Below are 27,174 nucleotides of genomic sequence, written 5' to 3' on the forward strand. Positions count from 1 at the left end.
AACAGTGTGGCCAGCAGGAACAGGGAGGTGGTTGTTCCCCTGTACTCGGCACCGGTGAGGCCGCACCTCGAGTATTGTGTTCAGTTTTGGGCCCCTCACTACAGGAAAGACATTGAGGTGCTAGAGCGTGTCCAGAGAAGGGCAACCAAGTTGGTGAGGGGCCTGGAGCACAAGTCTTATGAGGAGCGGCTGAGGGATCTGGGGTTGTTCAGTCTGGAAAAGAGGAGGCTGAGGGGAGACCTTATCGCTCTGTACAACTACCTGAAAGGGGGTTGTAGTGAGGTGGGTGTTGGTCTCTTCTGTCAGGTGTCTGGAGATAGGACAAGAGGAAATGGCCTCAAGTTGAGGCAAGGGAGATTTAGGTTAGATATTAGGAAAAATTTTTTTACTGAGAGGGTTGTCAAACATTGGAATGGGCTGCCCAGGGAAGTGGTTGATTCACCATCCCCGGAGGTATTCAAAAAGCGAGTGGACAGGGTACTCCAGGGCATGGTTTAGGGGGCATGGTTAATGGTTGGACTCGATGATCTTGAAGGTCTTTTCCAACCAAAATGATTCTATGATTCTATGATTCTATGAATTGCGTAAAATTTGCATCATATTCTGCAGAGACTTCTGAGGCTTTTAGATAATATTATCCGCAGCATGTCATTCAGAATTTGTTGCCTGCTTGTGCGATAATTAAATAGGTTTGTAAGCCTGTGAGAGTTAAAAGTGCTGTGGAAAGCTTGCTGAGACATTTGTCTAAGTAGTATTCAGACATTAACTTGAAGAGATCCCTGCCACTTTCGAAGGTAATCAGAGTAGATCACAGATATATTGTCTTCCTTTAGTAGTATGACAGTAAATGTGTAAACCAGACGTGCCTTTTTGCAGATAAGGCTCTTTTCTTGACAGACTGGAACGAACACAAAAGCAATCTGTTTTTCACGACTTCCTATGTAAGTGAGAGGGTTGGGTATAGTGATTGGTAAGGAGTAAGTAATTCAGGAAGAGAAATCCTGCCAGCAACTCCAGAACAAGGCAAAAGTCTCAATACAGACCGAACAAGCAGTCCTGCAGCTGGAGGGAACGTCCTGCAGGGATGGAACAGACACAGGGGTGCAGTGGCTGGATGCTCAGTTTTGTGCAGGAGCGGCCTTGCCAGCCACGCTGTACCCCTGGGACGGAGGGGATCACAGTGGCTCAGTTGGAAGGTCCTGGAGGACGGGTGGCAGAAGGTGTCCTTTTAGTAGTCACTGCCATGAGCTGGTTTTGAGAGGCTGAATCACATAAAGGGAGAAGAGAAATTTGGAAAAGCTCTTTGCTCCTCTGCACCCATGATGGCAGTGCCAACTGTTGGCAGTAAAAACAAATACCTCCTGCTTAAAACTTGGCACGGACTCATTACAAAAACAAACACACAAAATCCTGCCAGTCTCTTCTGGTGTGCAGCTAGGATTGTGCTGGTGCTGAGACATGGATGGCAACTTGTTTAAGTTAGTTGTCCTGGTTAGCCTGTGCAGATTCTTGGCTGGTTTCCTGATGCACAAACATCTCCTGGCCTTTGGGCACCTCTTAGAATCATAGAATCATTTAGGTTGGAAAAGACCTTCAAGATCATCAAGTCCAACCATCATCCATGCCCACTAAACCATGTCCTGAAGTGCCTTGTCTATGCGCTTTTTGAATACCTCCAGGGATGGTGACTCAACCACTTCCCTGGGCAGCCTATTCCAATGTCTGACAACCCTTTCAGTAAAGAAATTTTTCCTAATATCCAATCTAAACCTCCCTTGCCACAACTTGAGGCCATTTCCTCTTGTCCAATCTCCAGCCACCTAACAGAAGAGACCAACACCCACCTCACTACAACCTCCTTTCAGGTAGTTGTAGAGAGCGATAAGGTCTCCCCTCAGCCTCTTTTTCTCCAGGCTAAACAACCCCAGTTCCCTCAACCGCTCCTCATAAGACTTGTGCTCCAGGCCCCTCACCAACTTGGTTGCCCTTCTCTGGACACACTCCAACACCTCAATGTCTTTCCTGTAGTGAGGGGCTCTTCCTAGGAGCATTCCTCTTCCTCTCTGTCACCAAGCCTGTCACCTCTGTTTCTCATGAAGTAAGGCTCAATGCTACTTTCTCTTGCTGAAATCCCATCCAGTCCTTGGTGTTGTAGATGGACATGTTCTTTGCTGATTAAAGCTTTGCCTTCATGCTCCAAAGCAGCCAATGGCTCATTGCTACTGTTATTGTGACTGGCTTCATGCAATCTTAGTTATCTTGGGGGGGGCTGGCATTCCCATATCACACCATCCTTAGGCAGCTGCACCCCATTAAAACGTACTGGTATGGAAGCACAGGGACACAGATCTGAAGTTGGCTCAAAATTACCTGAACTAGAACTGGGGCAAATTTACAGATTTACTTCAAAACAAAAGAGTACAAAATTATGAATCTTTGTTTTATTATTATTATTATTACGGGTTTCTCCCAGGATTACTCATCTCTGATGACAAGCTCTGTGTTTTTTTATGTTCTGTTGCTGCCAGCTGTTGGTTACCCTTTCTCCAGATTCCTTCAGGCACTGCTGCTGGGGAGACTCACCGGTCCCCACCTGTACCAGTAAGCCTCAGGGAGTGCCTTTCCCAAAACCTTCATCTTCTTCTCCGTTCTTCACCTTTCTCTCTTTCCTCCTTTGCCTCCACTCCCTCTTGCTCAGCTGTTTTACCCCCAAAACAAATAGACTGAGATGGCAGGCACAGAAGGAGCACGTTTCTTTACCCTGGTCACACCTATTGCTCTCCCTACCCATCCTTCATCACTCCCTTGGCTCAAGTTTCTGCTTCTTGTAAGACTATTTGAACTGCTCTCGCAGGAGTGACTATACTTCATGTAAACAGTCTTGAACTGGCTGGGTTATTCCAAATTGTTTAGCAGCCATAAAAGGAGATAGTAAAGGAAGGTAACTATTTGTGCGGTACTAAATGAGTTTTATGCTTCTGCAGTTTTTAATGCTGCTATCAATAGCCAGGTTAAAGTCTGTCTGAGACATCCCTAGAGCAGGACTTCAGCCACAGCTCAGGACATACTGTGCCACTACTTTTTTAAGTGTATAAAGAATAACACCAGAAAATGACTGTGGACCGTGCTGATGGCAAACACAGAAGAAACAAAACCCCTTGTTTTGCAAAGAGCACCAATAATTGTGTGTGGATCACTGACAACTGCTTGTACAAGGATACAGACCTCTTCTTGGGGGGGCTATAAAATGCCTTGATAGACTTTCAGATGGTTTACAAGTATACCGGCCTATATGAAGCTGACGCAAGCAAGGTTAAGCAGTCAGGCTTCAAGGAAGAGGAGTAACAGGAAAGGATAATAGGCAAGACACATTAGACAGGAGAGATGTGAAGGGATTTTTCAGCATTAGGGCAACTAAGTAATAGAATAGGCATGTATTTGCTGTCAGTTGTGTTGTGTTATCCTTTACTTATGTGCTTAAGGTTCCATTAAAAGTTCTTTTAAAGCTACTATTCTGAAGTAGCTGATTTTTCTGGGACAGGTTTCTTGACCTCAGAAATAAACTAGGGTAAACAGAAGTTCATCACCAGTATTACTATGTCAGTTTGGAGATATGCTTTTAAAGTCAAGCAAACATCCTGAAATAATCACCCTGATTATATCTGCAGCTTGGATACCTCCACGAAACCACACCTACACCACAAATTTTTGCCCTCATAGCTGCAATAGCTGAAGACATCATTTATGGCCAGTGTATTTTTGTTGACTAACTCTCTCATGCAGAGCAGTTATACCAGGAAAAACATGTTTTTCCATGTACGATGTCAGGGAGCAGTAAGGGCCAGCTGCTTCCCGAGGGATGGGGAGACGTGGGGATCCCCAGGGGACTGGCTGGGTAGGGGCTTCCCCAGCCAGGGCCTGTCCCACTGCCCGCAGTGAGGGAGCTGGGCAGGCTGGGGGGCAGCCAGGCACACCCCCCAGCGCGGGGCATCGGGCAGCTCCATGGGGATGGGGACGAGCTGAGGCCAGGCTGGGATGTCAGCCTACGGGTGGGGGTCAGGATCAGGCCCAGTGAGGGGAACCAGCGCCAGACAGAGCCCCGTGATCGCCAGGCCCATGGGCTGGGGGGTGACCCAGGTGATGTTGGTCAGGGCCCTTGAGGCTGATTGATGTCCCCAGGGCCCTGACGTACGGTATAGTTTGCTCGGGTCCTTGAGGGAGAGAGAATGATGTCGATTTACCAGTTCAGGTTGTGTCAGTGTCGGGTGCATGTTGTCACTATGATACATGCAACGCCTTTGGTTGGGAGCTAAGCCTGCATCCCACCAGAGGCAGGTCTCTGGTAAGACATAGTAGTATCTGACCTGGGCTCAGCACTGTGCTCTCGGGAGCCAGGAGATGCTGGCTGCTCAGGAAAGCAAGAGCTGTTGGTGGAGTAACTTCCTCAAGCTCAGCACGGCCGAGGGCTTGCGACACGTGCTGCAGCTCTCTTTCCTGGATGTGTTACAAAGGGTGCTCTTCCCCTCAAAGTGAGGTTTTCCCATCATTGAAAAAGGAGCAGAGCTAAACCCCACGATTTCTAGCATCTGCCTTGTGCCAAGGCCCATCCTCCATCATGAGCTCTGATGCGCTGGTTCATGTGTGGAGTGACAAGGAAGTGGAAGGTAGAAATGTTTTCCCTTGGAAATGTACCCACACCAACACCTCTGCTCTACAGTTGCAACTGAAGGGGTGTAGGAGCTAGGTAGAAAGGGCTTTGTATATCATTTTATGCTGCCTTTCTGGACTTTATAAAGAACCTCCTCCCAGTGCTCCTTCTCCTGTGCCGAAGCACCCCGTATCAGCCCGTACACTGAACTGCAGTACACACGGTACTGCCTCCCCACGCGGGTCCACCTTTTCCAGTTTCTGTTCCTTCTCCACTTGTTCAGAATCAGGAGACGCAATAATTTGCAGACTCAGTAATTCACTGATAATGTGTGCGCGTGGCAGGGACGCAGCTTTTGGAAGTATTTTGCTCTGCACGAGAAGGAAACGCCCTGCTGCACACCAGTGAAAGGTTTACAAGCGGCCAAGTTTCATTTTTACAGCTGAGTTAAAAAAAAAGTTTCGTTTTCTGTCTAGTGACTGGTTTGACAAACTCACCCCTGGCTTGCAAACAGATGTAGCAAAGACTGTTTGTTGTGCCAGTGTTTCGGTCAGTGTTCCTTCCAAGCCGAAAAGCAGTGTTTTCCACTTTCTGCACCAGAATTGAGGTGCCTTGGTCCTTGGTTTCTCTGCGCTGAAGTGAAACACCCCTAAATAACGATGACAGGGAGTTCAGAGGTTACAAAAAATGCCAGATACATTAGTCCCCATCAGCCACTCATTCCTCTCAACATTTATGTTCTGTTGATTCATGCAAGCACTTTTGCCTGAGTAAGAACTGCAAAATCCCACCCATGGACTTTGACTTCTTTAAGTCACTTAGCAAACAAGATTACACTGGGGAGCATGCAGTTTTCCCACCTCGTATCGATGCAGCTCCAAAACTACAATTGTGGCTGTACTTTTGACTACCTTTTTTCTAAAGTGGCTTTGCCCATCACTTTGATGCACTCCACTTGGAGCAAAGTGATAAAAACACCCACGCTAAGGTTAACGTTACTTCGTTTCTCCAGTCCCTAAATGGGTAGCAGGAAAATTTATGTGAAAACTCAGCACAGAAGATGGATGATTAGCAGAAATTCATTTTTATATGAGAATGTGGTGGGTTGACCTTGGCTGGATGCCTGGTGCCCAGGAAGACGCTCTATCACTCCCCTCCTCAGCAGGACAGGAGGGGAGAAAATAAGATGGAAAAAAGCTCGTGGGTCAAGATAAAGGCAGTTTAATAAAGTAAAAGCAAAGGCTGCGTGTGGAAGCAAAGGAAAACAAAAGGTTTATTCTTTACTTCCCATCAGCAGGTGATGTCCAGCCACTTCCCAGGAAGTAGGGCTTCAGAATGCATAGCAGTTGCTCCGGAAGACAAATGTTGTAATAACAAATGCCCCCCCCCCCCCCCCCTTTCTCTTAGCTTTTACTGCTGAGCAGACGTCATATGGTATGGAATATCCATTTGGTCAGCTTGGCTCAGCTGTCCTGCCTGTGTCTTCTCCCAAGATCTTGCCCACCCCCAGCCTGCTGGTGAGGGGGGGGGATGGACTTTGGAGAGACAGCGTTGAGGCTGTGTGAGCACTGCTCAGCCATGGCCAAAACACCGGTGGGTTATCAACACCTTTGTAGTCACCGACACGGAGGACACCTGCAGAGCACTGCGGGGGCTGCCAGGGGGGGAGAAGTGAAGTAACGCCATCCCCGCCAGAGCCAACAGAGAGACGTGCAGACGACGATACTCGACGACAGAGAAAAAGCAGATTAGAAATGTGGTTCACAGAAAAGTGAATTATTGAACACTCTCTTATAAAGTATTCATCTTTGGCTTATTGACCCACTTTCCCCCGCGTGAAAAGACATGGGGAAATGATGGATTAGGAAAGAATGTTACAACAGGAGAAGACTTCACTCCCTAGTTTTCCCTTGAACCGTGGAAGACCAAAGCAGTAGTGGCTCCTTCCTCTGAGCAGGGGTTGTGTTGAGAAATCTCCGGTGACAGTAAGGCGCCTCGGGACGAAGGGGTGACCGAGGCGGGGACGAACGCCGATTTTCCACGTACGCTGAAGACACCGCTACGTCATTTAAAAAAGATGGCATGGACACTCCCGCTGCGGTGGGAGCACGCAGCCAGCCTGCAGGTTTCCGAGTGTGCTCTGAGGAGATGGTTGCCTGCTACCACCCCCCCGCTCTCCGCCGCGACCCCCTCCCCGGGACCCCCGGGGGGCGGGACCACGATCTCGGTTTCGATTCCCCGCGCGCGCTCTCCCCACTCCCGAAGTGACGCAAGCGCGGGGGGGGGCGGGGTGTGGGCGGGGCGCGGGGCGCCCGTGTTTAGGGGCGGCGGCCGGCGCGAGTCCCGGGGGTCTCGGCGCGCGGCGGCGGCGGGCAGGTAGGTGCGCGCGCGCGCAGCGCCCCCCTCCGCCTCCCCCCCCCCCCCCCCCCCCCCGGAGTATGTGCGTGGGTGAGCGGGGGCATCGGGGGCATCGGCCGCCCCGTGTCCACCCGCCGGCACGGCAAAGCCACCGCTCCGTGCGGGATTTGGGGGTGCATCCGCCCGCCCTGCGCGGCTCTGCCGACTCTGCACGCAGGCATGCATGCATGCATGTATGCATGCATGCATCGCGCGGTTCTCCATGCATTGCACGGCTCCGCGTGCACCGGCTTCCCACCCGGGTCGAGCTGGCGTGAAGTTCCAAGCCGGGAGGTTCCGGCAGTTCGGGAGAAGGGGTCGTGCTTCCTTGAGACGGGGCGCGGGGTTTGGCGTGCGGGGTGGCGGGCGGCGAGGGTGGCTGTGCTGGTTGGGAAGCCTGCCAGGGAATGCGTGGGGGTGGTTGGAGGAGAAAAAGGGAAGAGTGCATTCCTGCTCCTGCCGGGCATCTGGGAGGTTGTGTTGGCCTGGTACGGCTTGCGGGGAGGAGGTGGGGGAGAGGTGGTGATGAATCTGTGCTTGAAAAGAAGAAAGAGGACTCCTCTGGCACAGCCCTGAGCTAAGCATTGTCTCCAGTGGTTTGGGATCCTTTCCCTGAGAGGGAAACTCTTGTACGAGGTCGTGGAGTGGTCACTTAAAAAACCAGACTTTTTCGTTTGAAGAGGAGTTTGGGCACGGTGTGCGCTTCAGGAGGGGAAAAAAGCAAACAGGTCTCTCTCATCAGTCTTTGTATTTTTTTTGCCCAATTTACAGAAAATGAACTTCAGGCTGATACGGTGGGTTTATTGCAAATGGGAAGAGGCTTTGCTTTCCCATGAAAACATGCAAGAGCTAGTGTTTCCTACCAGTATTTTTACCAACATGCAATTAAACTTGTCAAGCGTTGGCTGTGAACTGCACAAGCTTGCAAACCTTGCTCTTAGCAGAATCTTGATGTTTTGGGTTAGTGGGTTTTTTTTTCATTCCAGATGCGATACCATCTTGAGCTAATCTATACAAAGGAAAAATTGAGGCTGTTTGTCGCCATTGCTTTCATACGCAGTCAGCTTTGTTTGATGACAGGAACATTGCTAGGCTGAGCAAACAACTGCAGCAGTGTAAACACCTCCCTCTTGGACTGAGTTAGGTCTTGCATGGCTGAGCTAGACTAGGGATTTCAAGATTGTTGTTATTTCAGAGGATAAGAAGCAGGGTTAACTTCTTCCACTGTTTCCTGAGGTTTTGGAGTTTTTTTGTTTTGGAAAGCAGTAATGATGATGTGTAGATAGAATATTGAAAATGTTTTTGCATCAGTTTTTCTCCATGTAAAATGGGAGATGCAAGTCCTTTCTTAGTTTACTGATTATGGAAATCATAAGTATATATATGTAAACACAGAGTTTTTCTTGAAAATGCAACTCTACAACTTGCCTTAATCGTATGTTCTCTTAGGTGTAACTTGTTACTGGTAGGTTACAAAGAGGGGAGAATTCATTTGAAACTGAAAGCAAAAAAAGCCTGTTTTGTTTCACTTACCAAAACAGGATATGCTGGGGAACAAGGCCAAACTGTCACCAGTGCAAGCTGTGAAGCAGTGTTCAAGGAAAGCTACTCCACATGTGCTCGGTGTGAGCTCAGCTTGCGAGGGAAGGCAGAAGGATGTTCCGAGATGCCACCTTAAATCCAGGATGGTGTGTCGTGGCCTTATGTCAGGACCTTTGTTGCCAAATTAATCAGCAACTTGTTAAGGTGGTCTTGCCTATAAACTGAGAGAGCTGTGATTTTTTTTTTTTTTTTTTTTTTTTGTCTTTCAGTAGTGTTATTTTTCCTCGTAATTTTTCTAGGGGGCTTCCCAAAATGGGGTGTAATTTCAATGACATGATGTCCTGGTTTTGGCTGGGGTAGAGTTAATTTTCTTCCTAGTAGCTGGTATAGTGTTGTTAGGTTTTGGATTTAGGATGAGAAGAATGTTGATAACACACTGATGTTTTCAGTTGTTGCTAAGTAATGTTTAGACTAAGTCAAGGACTTTTCAGCTTCTCACACTGCCCAGCCAGCAGAGGCTGGGGGTGCAGAGGAAGCTGGGAGGGGACACAGGCAGGACCGGTGACGCAAAGTGGCCAACGGGATATTCCATACCATATGATGTCAAGCCCAGTAGATAAATTTGGGGGAAAGCTGGCTGGGGGCTGCTGCTCGGGAACTGGCTGGGCATTGGTCGGTGGGTGGTGAGCAATTGCGTCGTGCATCACTTGTTTTGTATGTTCTAATTCTTTTAGCATTATTATTATTATGATTATTGTTGTTATTTTCCCTTTCTTTTCTGTCCTATGAAACTGTCTTTATCTCAACCCACGAATTTTACGTTTTTTTTCCGATTCTCTCCCTGCTATCCCACTGGGAGGGGGAAGTGAGCGAACGGCTGTGTGGTGCTTAGCTGCCTGCCGGGTTAAACCACGACACATGAAGATACCTTATGGACAGGCTCAGGACATCCCAAGTGGTCTGTAGGAGCCAGTCTGTCAGGTTTCTGTTGCTCTCTTCATGGATGTAAAACTCCGGTTTCACTGGGAGCGCTCATGGTATGAAGCAGATAAAGAGCCGGTGTCCTGGGGTGCGTGCACACATCTCGTTTTGTGGAAAGTGTTGTCCTGTTCTTGGTGATGTGCTTTTGATTTCCATTTCCTTGCTATGGTGCTTCCTGGCCTAGTACCTTTCCTGTGTGCAAGTCAACTACAAATCCCTACTCTAGAGGATTTATTTATAACATTTTAGTAGTGTCCTTATCTTGAGGTTTTGCTTGGATTACTGCGAGTCAGCAGGGCTGGCCCAGTACTTCTAGCCGGGTTTGGGTCCTGTTTCTGTGGTCTTGTTTGCTGGTGATGCATCTGAAGAGGAACTGAGCTGCTAAGCAGCATCAGCTACTTGAGTTTGGTATGTGGCTAGCTGGAGGTGTCAGGCAGCTAGGCTTAGTTATTAGTAATAATTGCTTTATAACAGTTTGCATAAACAGAAACCAGTGTTCAGTCGTAATCTGGAGAAGGAGGACCTTGGGAGGTCATTCAGACCAGCCCTGCCCAGGGCAGGGTCCTGGGCCAGAGCTTGAGTTTTCTTGTGTTTGTATTCCACTTGCTCCCTCCCCTTGTTTTACCCTTATGTACCACACTTCTCTTCCTTATCTGGTTTGGACATAGCGTTTGAGGTATTAACAGGCCATTGAGACATCTGTGTTAGTCATATCCTTGGGTGCATTTGCCAAATGTTGGTAAGGATATATGTCTTGTTTCTGACAATGTCTATACCATACAATCATCGGTTTACTACAGAGCATGTTTCCAGGGGAAAACTTGGTATGAAACGAAGAGCAGCCTGGGATGTTCTGTCTCACTCGGTGCACCCGCAGCCATTTAGTATCTCTTGAAAGCACAGCCAGAACTGAGAAGTTTCACAGCTGACTTTCAAAATACAGACGTAGTGCTTGCATGCTAGACCCAGTGCAGGTATGAATCCCGTCTCAAGAGTGAGACATGTTTTGTGCTGGCAAGATGCACTGATTCAGCATGGTCCTGTACTGGCGGAGCTACGAAAAGGTAGGCTGAATTCCCCTAGTACTAGTTCTGCATGAACACTTAGGAGAGAGCAAAACTCTGAAAGTGGTTGTCCTGGTTTCGGCTGGGATAGAGTTAATTTTCTTCCTAGTAGCTGGTATAGTGTTAGGTTTTGGGTTCAGTATGAGAAGAATGTTGATAACTGTCCTGGTTTCAGCTGGTTAAACCACGACAATAACACACTGATGTTTTCAGTTGTTGCTAAGGAATGTTTATGCTAACTCAAGGATTTTTCAGTTTCTCATGCCCAGCCAGCAAGAAGGCTGGAGGGGCACAAGAAGTTGGGAGGGGACACAGGCAGGACCGGTGACCCAAAGTGGCCAAAGGGGTATTCCATACCATGTGATGTCATGCCCAGTATATAAACTGGGTGGAGTTGGCCTGGGGGGGGTGGCGCAGATCACTACTGGGGAACTAACTGGGCATCGGTCGGCGAGTGGTGAGCAATTGCATTGTGCATCACTTGTTTTGTATATATTCCAATCCTTTTATTATTATTATTGTCATTTTATTATTAACATTATTATTTTCTTCCTTTCTGTTCTATTAAACTGTTCTTATTTCAACCCACAGGTTTTACTTTTTTTTCCCCGATTCTCTCCCCCATCCCTCTGGTTGGGGGGGGAGTGAGTGAGCGGCTGCATGGTGCTTAGTTGCTGGCTGGTTAAACCACGACAGTGGTGTTTAGGGTTGTTTGTTTTCAGTTATGGAGATTGTGTTCAGGTCTCCAATTCAGACTGAAACAACCTGATAAAGTTTCCTCTTTATCCGTTCACCTAGGAAATTGTTTTCTTTGTCCTTTTGGAACTAAACACAGCTAGAGAGATGGATGCTGTCTTCACCTCTGGAGTACTGCGATGCGTAGGATACTGGCCGGCTGTAGGGCCCAGAAGCAATAAAGAAACTTCATTTGGTCCAATTTGTGCTAAGTTTAGGGCAACATACACCGATAAGAAGCTATTATCACAATGCTGCTCTCTGTGCTTGCCCTACTCTATTTCAAATTTGCTCTAGAATCTCATTCTTTGTTTTGAAAGTGATACTGGCTTTTACTGGGAGCAAAAGGTCTTTTAGCACTTCCAAGCTCTGGTACAGATCTGGCAATGTGACTTGGTACAGAAATGGTTTGGGGGGGGTTGTTGGGTTTTTTTGTTTGTTTCATAGGGCAGAGTGAGAATCTATCTAATGACAGGCTATCCCTATCTATCTGAATCTATCCCTAACAATAGGGATGTCTGATGAGAAGCTACCTAGATGATAGGCTTTTCATTTGAGTTGACCAGCTTCTCCAAGGTGACCTGACATATTTTACAAGGGCTGAACACATTCTTCAGGAGATACTGGCTGAACATTCGATTAAAATGTTCAGATAATCTCACAAATACCACTACAACTTTTTCCAGACTAAACAGATCCATGCGGATGGCCGTGTCTAAATCTCAACTTCTTTCCCCTCTTCTGCATGAGATTTCTTAATGTGTCAGCTTATGGCCTGACCAGTTATAACCTGTTCATCCTGACTGCAGAACTTGTATTTTTGTCTCTGCTGTTTCTTCAAGGCCTCCTCTGAAAGTTCAGGTGATTTCAAGATTTTTCATTCACCATTTCAGCATTTGATGGAAGAGCAAATCTCCTGAAAGAAGCACAGTTTTCTGCTTTTCACTGTCAGGGTTATGCTTATATGCATTCAAAGGAGGCTGCATTCTGTAAATATGTCTTTGGTAGCTGCTGTTGTTGTCAGGAAAGCAAATAAAACTGGCTAGCAGGCAGAGCATTGCCTCTTCAAGTTATGGCTGGCTAGAGCCTTCTCATCCTATATTTTTCCTCTTTTCTTGGGCCTGTCCTGAGATTCACATACATCTATACCAGGACATACTGAATGTGTTATTCGGAAGACCTATATGCAGTGTCCTTTTGCTGGATGACTGCAGGACTGCCTGGACGGATGGTGCCAGTGGTGGGCATGTAGCTGGAGGGGTCCCTCTGATGTAGCAGCTCGAGGTGACATGGCAATTCCTTCTTGGTGGCACCACGCTCTCTGAGCCAGCGTGCTTTTGTTGGGCAAAAGCTAATGAGAGCCTGGAGGTTTCCTGATGAGAAAACATGCATTATTCAAATGCTGATGAAATGTATTTAATTGTCACTCAACCACAGTTTAGGTATGTTGTTGGGCTTTTTCTCTCCCTACCTGGTAATGTCTTCCTGTTAGGTTAAGGGGGAAGAAGGAGAGCTTATTTATTTCTCTGCTTAAAAGGAATGAGGAATGCACAGCCCTTAGAAGTCAGATTTCCTGGAAATAGGAGGATGCTAATTTTTACCACCATTTTAATTCAGATGCAGAGCTCCCCAGATTGCTATACTTCATTTGTTGCTTGCATTATGGAAAGCTACTGTGCCTCAAGAATAAAAACATTATTCTACCACCAAGTGATGCCATAGGGACGGAACCTTAAACCTTAACTTTCAGTATCAACAATAATTAAAAGCATGGCTGTGTAGACCTTCCACTCTTTCTCTGTGAATAAGCAGTGTCACACAGTTTCTCTTTTAAATCGTGTAAACCAGATGCAGACATAACAACGCAACTGCTTGGGTTCACTCTCAGATTTATAAAGTTTTTAGTATTGCCAACCTCAGATGTTCAGAAAGCACAAGCTGGCCTCTTGAGACTGATAGCTGGCATAAGGAACACAACATTTTTCAAGAATGACAAATGGGTTTTCTGGGTAGTCTCTGTTTGTGTTTTCAAGCTTATCTGCTGAAACAAGAGGAGTCAAAACTTGGCCTTGCAAACTCCCCAAACTGCCCTGCTTCTGAGGACAGTCTGACTGAAGCTGTTCAGTGGGGCACCGACCATCACAATGATGTAAGAGTTGGCAACGTGTGAAGTAAATGGGCGTTTTGCCCACTGGCAGCAGTAGGGGTTGGAGCCGATTGTTTCTGACTTAACTGCATAATCTTTTGTTTTAATTCTTTGAGTAGAAATTAATCTGCTTCATCTTGCTGTCACCGTCGTGCTGGTGGCCTCAGGAACCATTAAAAAAGTGAACAGAGTAGACCATCTTGTCTGGGTTTTTTTGTTTGGTTGGTTTTTTTCTTTGAAGGACAAGGTCTCAACAATGCACTTGGAAGGGTGTCCCAGACCTTAGGGTGTCCCTGTGATATAGTAGAGGTTGAAGGTTAGAAAAAGAAAAGCTGAACAGAAGCATAAGTAATTAAAACTAAACTGGGAGCTTGATGAATTTATGATCTTTACTGAAAAAGCACAACTAGGACTTTGCTTGATAGGTAAGGCCGGAAAAGATAAGAACTTTTATCCTTGCTTCTGTCCTTGTAGATAATTTAGCTTGAAGTACCATATGGGTAGCATCACTAATGTAAACATGAGAAGCACTAACAAGCTTTCCTTATGATAAGATTGTACTAACAAGCACTCCTTAGGATAATTGGTTCCAAAATATATGATGGACCATACTGTGCAGAATCTGTCGAGAGGGGTCAAGTAGCGGACAAGTGAGGAAGACTGTGGAAGACCACCAGAAGACTCCTGAAGACCACCATAGAGCCTGAAGGACATTTACATACGCTAATAATTTCCCAGAAAATTAATGAATATGTATAACAATTCTTGGAAATCTAATGAATATGCATATAGAACTTGTATATAAACTATATGACTAGACCTGGCGGGTGTGCACAATAGGTGGAGCAATGCCCCATGTACCCAGCGCTGCAATAAAGAATGCCTGCTTTCTAAAACTCCAAAATTGAGTCTTAGAGAGTTTCTGAAGTGCCGACTTACCGTAACACCTGCACATTTATGTGTTTCATGGACTCCATAGCTTAGGAGAAGTCCCCACTTAATGAGGGGAACCTGTCTTACTCTACTGTGTGTGGCTGGGATGGAGTTAATTTTCTTCATAGTAGCTCATATGGTGCTGTGTTTTAAATTTGTGGCCAAAACAACACTGGTAGCTGTTGCTGAGCAGGTTTTGCACAATGTTGGGGCCTTCTCTGTTTCTCGCTCTGCCCCCCCAGTGTCTGGATTGCGGGTGCACAAGGGGCTGGGAAGGGACACAACCAGCTGGATGACCCAAACTGACTGAAGGGGTAGTCCATGTCATGTAACATCATGCTCAGCAATAAAAAGGGAGAGGAGGAGGCTTAGGGAGATCAGCTATCCCTAGCTCGCAAACTGGCTGGGCATCAGTCTGTGTGTGGAAGGTGGTGAATGATTGCTTTTGCATCACTTGTTTTGTTTTCTTTCTCTCTTCTTCCACTGCTCTTTTGCTTATTAAACAATTTTTGTCTTGACCCACAAGTTTTCTTGGTTTTACTCTTCCTTTCCTCTTTCCCCGTCCCACTGGGGACGGGGCAGGGGAAGCGAGTGCTTAGCTGCTCTCCAGGGTTAAACCACAGCACTTGCTAGGACAACATCTTTCTGTAGTTGTATTCAGATGCAGTTGTGACCTTTACCTGTGCCGGTTAAGCCACAGTAATAGACAACATTTTTGTTTAATGCTCGCCATGCTCAGTAGACTTTATACAATAGGTCTTCAGTTAGTCCACTAGTTTTGAGTTAAAATTGTATATACTTCAGGAATATGTTAGGCAATAGCAAGACATGCTGTGCTAGTCAGCACAGCGATTCTTTGGATCATTAACTTAGATGTCAGAATTGCATGTCTGTTTATCTCTTGGGTCTGTAAACTTGGGTGTAGTTGCTAAAGCCTGCAGCACACATCCCAGTTATTTAAATGACCAACACTTAGGGGTTTTGGCTGGGAAACTCCAGTGCTGGAAAAGGATGGGAATCTGTGTTCTGCTGGAAATCCTGCCACCTGGAGCAGGGAGGGGATGCTGCCTCCCGATGTGAAACAGGGAACTCAGTTCCAAAATTTCCCAGCACAGTACATGTTTGGAAGTATTGCTGCATTGTGGGAAAAACAATCCTTTAAACGTCACGTAAATACCTTTTATTTGTAATTGTACTTTAAGTAGATTCCAGGGAAAAGTAAGGTAAATATAATTCTGGGTAAAAATTTCACCCTAAGTAGAAGCATAGCCTTCTTAAAAATAAGAAAAAGCTTGAAATTCAACTATGATTTAGAAAACCACGGTTTCATGTGTATTCCTACATGAAGAAGCTCCTGTGTAGTTGAACTGCTTTGGTATTATTCTTGGTGCAAATAATTTATCTAACCTTCTGATGCTAAAAAGTTGAAAGCTGAAAGAATTACAAAAATATGAGGTAGAACCATCTTTTAGCACTTGCTTTTTATTCTTTGCACTGTTGCTCTATTTTTTTCCTTTTCTTCACCTCAATAGTTCTCATACTGTGCAGTGTAAAAAAAAGTCCCACTTACGCTATGAGTACACTTAATTTGCTGTCTGCATAAGCAGTATTTTTAAAATACATGCTGTATGCACATTGCTCAATGAAGTGATGATTTAATTTGCCTAGGGTAAATTCATAATTAGTCCTCTCATGTGACTGGTCCTCATACCTCCCCCATGTAGATGGGACCTATTTTTCTTCAGTTTAGTTTATAGCCAGGAATTTAATCTGTTCTTGGTGCTTCCCTAGAATTAGCAGGTGTTGTTTGGATTGCAGACATCATCACAGAGTGTTTATTTGTTTAATTAAAACATAACATCCAACAGGCCTTTTCCCAGCCAGCCTGAAGCAGTCTGGATCTGAGCTTTGTGGTTGCACCTGGTTCTTCTGCAGTTGCCTCTTCAGAGTTGTGGGCTGCTGCTCTCCTGTCTGCTTAGTGCAGGATGGCCTCTTGCACTTGGATAAATGAGGGAGGCACAGTGCCATCCATAGCGAGTCTCTTTGTACCTCTGTGTTCACAATACAGTGCTGATTCTTGACGTTTCAGGTTTGTCATGAGGAGTACTATAGAGAAAATAGGTCAGTAGTATTTCTTGGTTTGTCCATAGGTTCATATACCTAGTTTGCTTTGTTGGGAAGAGATCTTGCAGATTGTGTGTCCTGGTTTTGGCTGGGGTAGAGTTAATTTTCTTCCTAGTAGCTGGTATAGTGTTGTTAGGTTTTGGATTTAGGATGAGAAGAATGTTGATAACACACTGATGTTTTCAGTTGTTGCTAAGTAATGTTTAGACTAAGTCAAGGACTTTTCAGCTTCTCACACTGCCCAGCCAGCAGAGGCTGGGGGTGCAGAGGAAGCTGGGAGGGGACACAGGCAGGACCGGTGATGCAAAGTGGCCAACGGGATATTCCATACCATATGATGTCAAGCCCAGTAGATAAATTTGGGGGAAAGCTGGCTGGGGGCTGCTGCTCGGGAACTGGCTGGGCATTGGTCGGTGGGTGGTGAGCAATTGCGTCGTGCATCACTTGTTTTGTATGTTCTAATTCTTTTAGCATTATTATTATTATGATTATTGTTGTTATTTTCCCTTTCTTTTCTGTCCTATGAAACTGTCTTTATCTCAACCCACGAATTTTACGTTTTTTTTCCGATTCTCTCCCTGCTATCCCACTGGGAGGGGGAAGTGAGCGAACGGCTGTGTGGTGCTTAGCTGCCTGCCGGTTAAACCACAACGTTATGTTAGCAGGTTGTGAAGTTACACATGGTTACTGGTTTGTTCCAGGCCTGCTAATACCTGGATAATAAGTAAATCTGTGCATTCCTTTTTGGTGAATTAATCTTATTTAATAGTACTGAGATTTGTGAGATTCATACAGGTTATTGCAGGTAATGGAAGTGGCTTTTAATCATAAATCCATTTATGAAGAATGATTCGACACAAGGCTTTAGCATTGGATTTTTCTCTTGGTCTGTGATTTTGATGTGCTGTTTCTCAACAGATGTAGCTGTTTTTCCTCTTGTGTTTGTTTCCTTCACCTAGCTGCCTGATCATATGATTAGTTTTATGTAATTTCATAATTTTAATGGTGACATATTTTTTCAATCAGTTGCAGTTGATGCCTGGTTCAACCTTTGTTTTCTTCAGATGCTTGCTATATTCATTTTAACAACTTTTAAATCTGATTCAAGGTTCTCATGCACTATTAATATACTTACGTTATGGTATTTTCATGAAGTAATCAAATTTCAATGCAGTTTTGTATACATTGGATTACTCAATGTCTAGCCAGAGAGGCTGGACAAAAAAGTTATAAGGATAAATAAAAAGATAGTATATGAGTTTTGTGTTTAATTGAGATGTATAGCTTCATGTATTTCTTAAGCATATGAACTCTGTTTGTTCTCTTGGATATTTCCTCCCACATCCAGTGTGTGTGCACACATTTAAATAGTTTGAAATCTTAATCTAAAAAATATGGTTTAAGACATGAGGAGAAAAACTGAAAAAATTGCATGGCAGTGGTAGATCTGGTTAGCTGAGGTTGATTAAAAAAATAGATGGGAATTTGAGGCGTCAAAGATGAGGCTGTCACCTGAGTTATATTTTACTGTTCCAACTGCAGCAAACAAAACAGATGTCTTCTGTTGTCCTCCTTTTCAAATATGCAAAAACTAAGGTGAAAATTTAAGTGGATTTTAGGGAAAGAAGTGTCTCATAAATCAGTGCTTTTGTTTGATTAATTTTTTTTTTCTCTTAATTAGCATGGATGCTATGGAATATGCCCAGCTTATGCGACAAGCTGGAAACCAGGATTTTAAAAATGGAAATTACTCTTTGGCCATCAGAAAGTACGATCAAGCTCTACATATGCTCGGTTGTTTAATGCAGTGGGTCCCGTAAGTATTCTTGAATTACCTGATGTAAATCGTAAGACAAGTTTGAAATTTGTACAGTACTACAGTTAGCTCAGAACTGTATTTCTTGCCCTGACACCTGATTTTCTTTTATCTTTTGTCACACTCTTCAGTGTACCAGTTTTATAAATAAAGAGGAATTGCTCTTCCTGACATATGTGTGGGAGATTAGTTAGTGACTGTAATCTGAATATTTTTATATAAGCATCCTTTATAAACTAGTGTAATTAAAGCTCAAATTATTTTTCCATAAATCGTGTTGGTTTCTGTTAAAATACTTCTGTTTCTTAGCTGACGTGCTGTGGATTAATCTTGCTGTAATTCTGCCATGTACTGGTCATGTCTATGGCCTGTTGTAACATGGGTCTTCTGATTATCTTTAAAATGATTCTTGCAAGTTACTTTGTTATTGTTCTTTAGTCTTTCTTGGTATTCTCAGATTTGTTAAAAAATAATTTTTCAGCAGAAGAGTTCTTTGGGTATTTCTTTCCAAATGTTAAGTGCTTGTTTTTATCAGTTAACATCATTGGCTAATGTTATTAATGATTAAATAGTTGAGTATTATGTTAACTATTAAATATTCATTACTACCGTGTATTAACACTGGTGTTAACCTAATTTAACACCAACCATTCATTTATTTTGACTATTAGCCATTTAGACTAAGTAGTCAAATAAGTCTGGAGCGCATGCAGGGAGGAGGACTGAACGAGGACAGAGCCGAGCAGGCTACCTCCAGCGCCTGCCCATTGCAAGCAGTGGGATTTTGTTATACCACAGGGACCTGCTCCCGAGCATCTCCTTTCCTCTTGCCATAGGTTGCCTTGTCAGGATTTGCTTGCATGCAAGGCTGTGCTCTGAACACAGTCAGTGTAGTTGGAACAACTTTCTTGAGTGTAAATTAGTAGATAGGAATAAGATGAAGGATGCCGCTCTGTGGCATGTACTGTTTGTTTGAGCGCAGGAAAGACAGACTTTCCAGGCTCCCCAGTACGCCATGGACTGTAGTCCTGTAATTTGTGTGCAGCTTTTTCCAGAAACTCTTGGATCCAGCAGATGTTTTATATACCTTAGTACATTCTGTTCTCTAAAATACATTATTTCTTAGCTGGCGTAAATGTGGATAATTCTGTTGACTTCATCAACTGGTGATACAGTAAAATGCGTTTAGGTTGTTTTTTGGTGACCAAAATATGTTTAGCATTCTTTCAATCTAGCAGCTTCCATTCATGTGTCTCTTTTCTCCCGTTCTTGGCCACTGGTTTTCACTGAGCCATATCTATGTGTGTTGAGGTGGTCTAAACTCTTTCTAAATCCTCATACTGCTTTATTCCTGTGGGTTGGCTTTCTGCTTCAGAGGAGACCAGGATATCACTAAGGGTATCACTACGGTATCATTTAGGATGTCACTAAGAGATTTTATAGCTGACGTTCAAATGATCTTTATTTTCTACAACTCCATTTTTACCTCTAATTTTGTTAGGTAAATCTTTAGCTTAGCACAAGCACTACGTAGCAACAACTAAAACATCTGTGTGTTATCAACATTATTCTCACACTAAATCCAAAGCACAGCACTGTACCAGCTGCTAGGAAGAAAATTACCTCTATCCCAGCTGAAACCAGGACATAGACTTTTTTCTTTTTTTCTTGTTGCTAACTGTAAAGTACAATGCCTTCTTCTTCAAGCAAATAAACAGTTGTGCTAAAAACATATTTTTAGGTGTTCCAGGGACATAGCTGTGTTACACTGCAACAAATCAACTGCCTTGTACAGTCTTGGTAAATGGAGAGAAGCAGTGTTTTCGGCCTACCAGAGCTTACACTGGGATCCGGAGTATGTAAAGGTATTCAGATGTTTAAGCTGGCAGTTTTTGCATGCCTTATTTTTTAAAACAATTGTGAATATCTGCTTTTTATTGTGTTTTGATTTTGAGGTGTGAAAAGCAAATATAGCATAAAATTCCAGAATTGGTGTCTGACTCTGTGCATGAGCATCAGAATTACTACTGTAATAGTACTTTTAATAAAACAAAGCAGCTCTCTTTTGTACCAGGAGATGCTGGTTCTTTCTGGGTCCCAACAAGAGAGGCACCAATGCTTTGGAGAAAGATAACTATTTTATTAATATCCCAGACAAGGTGATAGCAAGGAATAAAATCTTATGTGCCCTTGTGATGCTGGAGACCTGGGAATGATGCAGCACCGGCCAGGTCTCTGGTCAGTCAATGGCACACTGCACAGATCCTGTCCGTGGTGAGGTTCACCAGCTCTGTGTTCACTTGTAGTCTTGCGGAGCCTGGCTCATGGTACAGATTCATCAGTCACGGGCAGCAGTCAGGTGTGGGATGGGGACTTAGCTTTGAAGGCTCCCTTGGGCAGTGTGCCCTAATATTCTTTAAACGTTAATAAGCCTGCAGTTCCTGGGAACAGTGTGTGGTGATCAAGGTCATATTGTATTTCCAGTGGACAGAACAATACACTACACATATGCTTGTGATTAAGTACACATTTACTCAAAGATTCATCTGTTAGGAATAAGTAGTGGTTGTACAGTATTTATGATATGGAGGCATACACTTGGATTGACTTTTATGTACAATAAATAGTCTTCTGGACTAACCACTACAGATTCCCAGAGACTTTAGTAGAAGGTATTTGATTTAGATATGGTAAAATTGCATGCAGATACCAATTTAACTTGCGCTGTATTGCAGCATGCCAGTTATCTGGTTTGAACAAATTGATTCCACTGTGACTCTGAGCCAGCGCAACCTAGTTCAGTGGCAAATATGAACATGTTCAGGTGCCATTGGCTGAAGAATACATGCATTGTGGTAAATATTGCAAAATGCAGTGGCATGGGGATGTAAATATATATTCTGGACCCTGTGCCAAAAAAAAAAAATCCTTTCCAGAGGAGGTTGCTAACAGTATGCCTTTCATCCTGTAGTTATTTTCCAAGTTTTGTTTTCCAGGATTTATCACTCTTAGTATCTGTGATGACATCAGTAGCATATTGTGAATTTCAAGGGATGTTTACTGCACTTTTTTTGGATTTGTGTGTAAGAAGCTGTAAAAATAGCACTACATTTTATTTTTATAGCATAATTAGAGAATTTAGGAAAAAATGGTAACATTTTGCTTTGTAGTAAAGATCTCTGAATATTTTCTCAACAATGGTCTTTTTTTGTTCTCCTTTTTTTCTCAGGCTTATTACAGAGCTGGCCACTCCTTAATCATGTTATCAGACTCTTATGAGGCAATTTCTATGTTTCATAAAGGTTTGGTTCTCCTAAATGCTTCTGCAGATCGAACTCAAGTTGCTGATTTTGTAGCAGGAATCTTCATGAGTGTCAACGGTAAACTCAGATTAAGAGCTTATTTTTTCTAAGAGCCTTTCAGTAGCGATGACAACACAAGTCCTTGGTAGGATGTCCTTTATGAGATCATTCATTTGGTCCTTGGTGCCTCAGGTCTGTTTGAGGATCATGAATATGTTGAGTGGCATAATCAGAAGGATGTGGTGAACTTGGTCCAGTTTGTATACAGCAGATGCCAACAATCCCAAAACACTGTGCAGGGAAGTGTGTTGTCTCACAGGAGCACATCAATTATGGAACAGTTAGAGAAGGTCGAAATTCGGAGTCAGGGAGACAAGGTTGGAGATTGGGAGCCCAGACCCCTAAGGCTTTAGTGGTTTTTGTCCAGACCACTCAGCTTTTCTTTTAGCTCCGTAGATTTGAAAATAATTAGAAGACACTCAGCTTAAACTTGAGTTTACAGTGCAGTATATTCCAGCATGGGGGGACTTTCCCTCAGCTAGTAATGGGCAGCAGTGAAAAGAGGGAATTTCACTTTTCTGTGGTATGGTGTGGGGTTTTTTGAGCAATGTCCATCCTATGTCTCCCTGCTGTCTCCTCAGTCTTTCCTCTTCTACTTGCTTTTTCGTCCAGTTCACAGGCTTTGTCTGATGGGGCCTGCAGGCATGCCAGGAGATTTCGGGTTGTGTCCCTGCTGCATTTAATTGAGCTTGTACCCCCATGTTAAGGATGATGATTAGCTTTAGTAGTGTCCATAGCTGGGTTCACCCACAAGTGGAAAAACCGCCACAAGGTTCACAGTGTCTTGGGGCTTAGAGGTGTTTCTGGAGGGCAGGGATTAATTTTTTTTTCCCTTGTTTAATGAAAACTGGCCACTGATAACAAGGTGCCTTATCACTTGGGTGGCCAGGGATATTTAAATGCGCATTTGGCATTTTCCTGGGTATTAATCAGTGCTAAAATTGTCACTGTGCAATGAAGTAATTTAGTTGGAGAGCCCAACTTTAAAAGTGCTGTGTATACTAAATAGTTCTCGTGTATACTAAATAGTTTTCTCAATTGCTTATTCTTGCAGATGAACGAGTCTTTCCACCGACTTTTCCCCCTGCATATGATTATGTTTTCAGTGCAAGGTTTGATGCACTGATTTGGCAAGCGGTGATAGAAAGGTTGGCCCAGAAAGGGAAGTGGCGGGTAAGTCTGTCGCTGCATTACCTACTGCTGTGCAGTAGGCACTCATGTCTTACCTCTTCAGGGTAAGCTCGTGTTACGTTTTAAAATCCAAAACAGTGAATATTTATTGTTCCCTGCTTCAAATGTCTTGATTTTTAAGACTTGAAAAATACTTTTAGTGATAAATAATTTCGGAAATGCAGTTCTCGAAGGGATACAATGAACTTGAAATCCCCCTTGTCTCTTGCTGTTGTCTCTGTTATAATTACGGTGCCATCTAGAGTCGTTATTCTTGAAAGAAATCAGAGGGGAAAAAAAAATGTTTATTTGTGGTCCCTTTTACTTTTCCTTCTCTATGACAAGCTGGATTTTTGAAGCTGTCTGTGAAAGACCCACAAATAAAGGAGCATCTCAGTGGAAGTACATGGTTGGTAAACAAAACCAGATCATTTAGAAACATCAGAAGGTGACTCACCTGAAATAATTTTAATCCTCTTTTGTATAGTGACTGTGTAAAAAAACAAACAAACAAACAAACCCACAACAAAACAAACAACCCCCCCCCCCAAAAAAACCCTCCTCAAACCAAAACAAAAAAACCCAAAACCCCTCTCATTGTCATGATTACACCTGTATTGGATGTCGGTGGTGAGGTGCTGGCGGTGGGGGCTGCAGGGGCCTCTGTGAGGAGAGGCCAGGGCTGCCCTGTGCCGGACACGGCTGGTTCCAGCCGGCTGCAATGGCCCCCTCTGCAGGGCACGGCTGAGCCCCCTGGCCACGATGGTGGTGCCTCTGAGAAAGGGTGTTTTAAAAAAGGGGCAAAACCCTGCCTGGCAGAATGAGGGGGGAAAAAAGTGAGAGAAACAACCCTGCGAGCACCAGGGTCAGAGAAGGAGAGGAATGAGGGGGAGGAGGTGCTCCAGGCCCGGAGCAGGGGTTCTCTTGCAGCCTGTGCAGAGACCATGCAGGAGCAGGCTCCTGACAGGAACCACAGCCCATGGAGGACCCACACTGGAGCAGGGGAGAAGCATAAGGAGGAGGGAGTGACAGAGGGACTGCTATGGACTGACTGCAGCCCCACATTCCCCATCCAACCCACCTACTGTGGGCAGGGACATCTTTCACTAGATCAGGTTGCTTAAAGCCCCGTCTACCCTGACTTTGAACACTTCCAATAATGAGGCATCCACATCTTGTCTGGGCAACCTGTTCCAGTGTATCACCACCCTCACTGTAAAAAAAATTCTTCCTTATGTCCAATTTAAACCTACCCTGTTTCAGGTTAAAACTGTTGCCCCTTGTCCTGTCACTACAGGCATTGTTAAAAAGTCTTTCTTATAAGCCCACTTTAAGTATTGAAAGGCTGCAATAAGGTCTCCCTGGAACCTTCTCTAGGGTGAACAACCCCAACTCTCTTAGCCTTTCTTCGTAGGAGAGGTATTCCATCCCTCTGATCATTTTTGTGGACCCTCTCTGGACCCGCTCCAACAGGTCTATGTCTTTCCTGTGCTGGGGACCCCAAAGCTGAACGCAGTACTGCAGGTTGGGTCTCACCAGAGCAGAGTAGAGAGGGAGAATCACCTCCCTCGACCTGCTGGCCACAATCCTTTTGATGCAGCCCAGGATACGGTTGGCTTTCTGGGCTGTGAGCGCACATTGCCGGCTCATGTTGAGCTTTTCATCCACCAGTACCCCCAAGTACTTCTCCGCAGCGCTGCTCTCAATCCCTTCATCCCCCAGCCTGTATTGATACTGGGGGTTGCCCTGATCCAGGTGCAGGATCTTGCACTTGGCCTTGTTGAACTTCATGGGCCCGCTCCTCAAGCCTGTCAAGGTCCCTCTGGATGGCATCCCTTCCCTGAAGTGTATCAACTGCATCACTCACCTTGGTGTCATCTGCAAACTTGCTGAGTGATTGAGTGCACCACGCAATCCCACTGTCTGTCATTGATGAAGATACTAAATAGTACTGGTCCCAGTACAGACCTTTGAGGGACACCACTCGTTGCTGGTGTCCACTTGGACATTGAGCCATTGACTATAACTCTTTGGAGGCAGCCATCCAGCCAATTCCTTATCCATCCAACAGTCCATCCATCAAACCCATGTCTCTCCAATTTAGAGCTAAGAATGTTGTGGGGGACTGTATCAAAGGCCTTCTAGAAGTCCAGGCAGATGACATCTGTAGTTCTTCCTTTGTCCTCTGATGAAGCTAGGTGGGTTTTTAAGGAGCAAGGTAAAGTTTTTAGGGAAACTGAGAAAATGGGAAAAGATACAGTGTGCATTTCTTGCTTTCTGCTCAGTATGTTGGTGTAGCTGGGGAGTCTCATCCCCATGAACGTAAAGGTCCACTCCTAAAGCGAAGGGCCACTTACAAGGTGTATGGGAGAGAATTTCAGAGCCTGACCTTTCTACATGGTTTTTATTTTTGAGGAAGCTTTCGTCAGTCATAGCTTCCCACAGTCCACTGTATATTACATTAATTCAGTTGAAAAATGGAAAGGGAGATTCAGTAATCTGTTACAATCTTAAAAAAAAATCTGAAATATTGTTAGCCCTCATTTGCTTTTCTACAAGATCTAATGAGTCAGTGAAAAACAAAGTTTCTAAGTGTGCTTATAAGGTCACTAATGGTTTGGGTTTTTTCCAGTCTTGTCTGTTGCTGTTGTCAGAGAAGAAAGAGTTGCCCGCCAATCTCAGAGTCAACCAGTTATCACTGAAGAATCTCTTTGAGGTAAAGTAGCATCCTTTTTTTTTTTTTTTCCTGTGTCTATTTCTTTTCTTCCTGTTTAGTGAGAGATTTTCCATCTTGTGCGCAAAGCCAAAACAGACTGAAGAAAAACAAAATGGAAAATAATACATGGACTTTGTATGATTATGTTAAATCATCTATTTTTGTCCCTTTTCATTTGAACGTTAAAAAATCTTTAATTTGCATAACTTCTGTATGTAATGTAATGTTTCCTGTAATTTGATCAAAAGAAGTCATCTTCCTCTCAAGTACAGCAAGCTATTCATGTCATGCTTGGAACCTGAGAATTTAATGTAGAAAAATGTCTGACATCAGTTAAGTTGGATATGTTTTCCAGCCAGGACAATTTATGATATCCCTGGGGATAGGATATTATTACACTTTGCTAGCCTGTCTCTGGACTGCTTCATGGTGCTGAGTATGATTACAGGGAGTTGAGCTGGGGGCAGTGTTGAAATTTTCCCTTCCCTCAATGCCTCAAATTTTTGGTAGGTTGCTTTATACCTAGGCAGCAACTGCTAAACTTTCTCCCTAAAGGCTTTGACACTTTCCAAATGACTTAGAGGATTTTGGCAAGATGGAAACATGTAGTCGTAGACCAAGTAGCCACAATTCCTAATGCCTATCACTGAGATGATGGCATCTGCAGGCAGCAGAATTTGATCTTTATGTTGCTTTTCTGAAACTTGCTCTTTTCTTTATCTTGTGATTCCTTGTGTTCTGCAGCATTTGGGAACCTCCAAAGCTTTCTATGCTGGTAGGATAAAATAAAATCTTCCAGCTGTCAGAAACTGCCATGCTCACTCATACTTTGCTACTGATTGGCTGTGCCTGCCTGGTGCATGTGCCATGCCGTACACACTGGTACAGCCCAGAGGCTCTGCCCACATCGCTGTGTGAGCTAGGTGGCCTTGTAGGGCTCGCTGCTGCTAAACCCTGCCTTTGCGCATGGGTATCCCACCAAAATGCTTTGAACGCATGAAGGGGTGTGCAGCCATTGCCTCTGGCCCCATGGGAACCAGGGTGTAGCTGGAGGCTGACTGTGAGCCAGGAGCTGCTGGAAGTTCACCAGCTCTGCAACTCAGGAGCAGCCGGTGTCTGTAGCAGTAACATACCAACTTTCTAAAGGCATCTCACAATCTATGTGTCTGTTACCCTACAGTGGATGCCCAGCCTGTTTCAACTGCAGTTAAGTAAAGCATTTCTTATGGATCATTAAAAAATTCTTCTCTGTGTACATTTTTTCAGTTTTATTCTTCCATTTCTTTGTGTGTGTAAGTTAATTAACTGTAGTTCTGCTGTATGTAACCTACTTTTAAAAGATACGGTTATACATTCATTGAGAAATTTCGTTAGGCTTTATGCTGAAGTATACTGGATTTCTTACAGCACTGTGGTTTTCCTGACAGAAGCTTTAGAAGATGTTAAATGTAGGCTACACAGTACATTTGCTTGGCGTTTACTGGCTGGCAAATTGACAGTTTAGGGCATATTGATGGAATATGCCAGAATTCACCATTTG

The 27,174-nt window shown here is 44.3% G+C and overlaps 1 protein-coding gene across 1 annotated transcript in view; it reads left to right on the plus strand.

Moving 5' to 3' along the window:
- Positions 1-6,984: 6,984 nt before the first annotated feature.
- The window catches only part of TRANK1 (tetratricopeptide repeat and ankyrin repeat containing 1), a 57,537-nt gene continuing 37,347 nt past the window's right edge, over positions 6,985-27,174 (plus strand). Inside the window, 6 exon segments of the mRNA XM_052793135.1 lie at positions 6,985-7,024; positions 18,252-18,386; positions 20,128-20,251; positions 21,616-21,766; positions 22,803-22,921; positions 25,551-25,634. Of these exon segments, the coding sequence (XP_052649095.1) occupies positions 18,253-18,386; positions 20,128-20,251; positions 21,616-21,766; positions 22,803-22,921; positions 25,551-25,634 (612 nt within the window). The 5' untranslated portion in view covers positions 6,985-7,024; position 18,252.

This window comes from Harpia harpyja, chromosome 1 (assembly GCF_026419915.1).
Source record: "Harpia harpyja isolate bHarHar1 chromosome 1, bHarHar1 primary haplotype, whole genome shotgun sequence".
Taxonomy (NCBI): Eukaryota; Metazoa; Chordata; class Aves; order Accipitriformes; family Accipitridae; genus Harpia; species Harpia harpyja.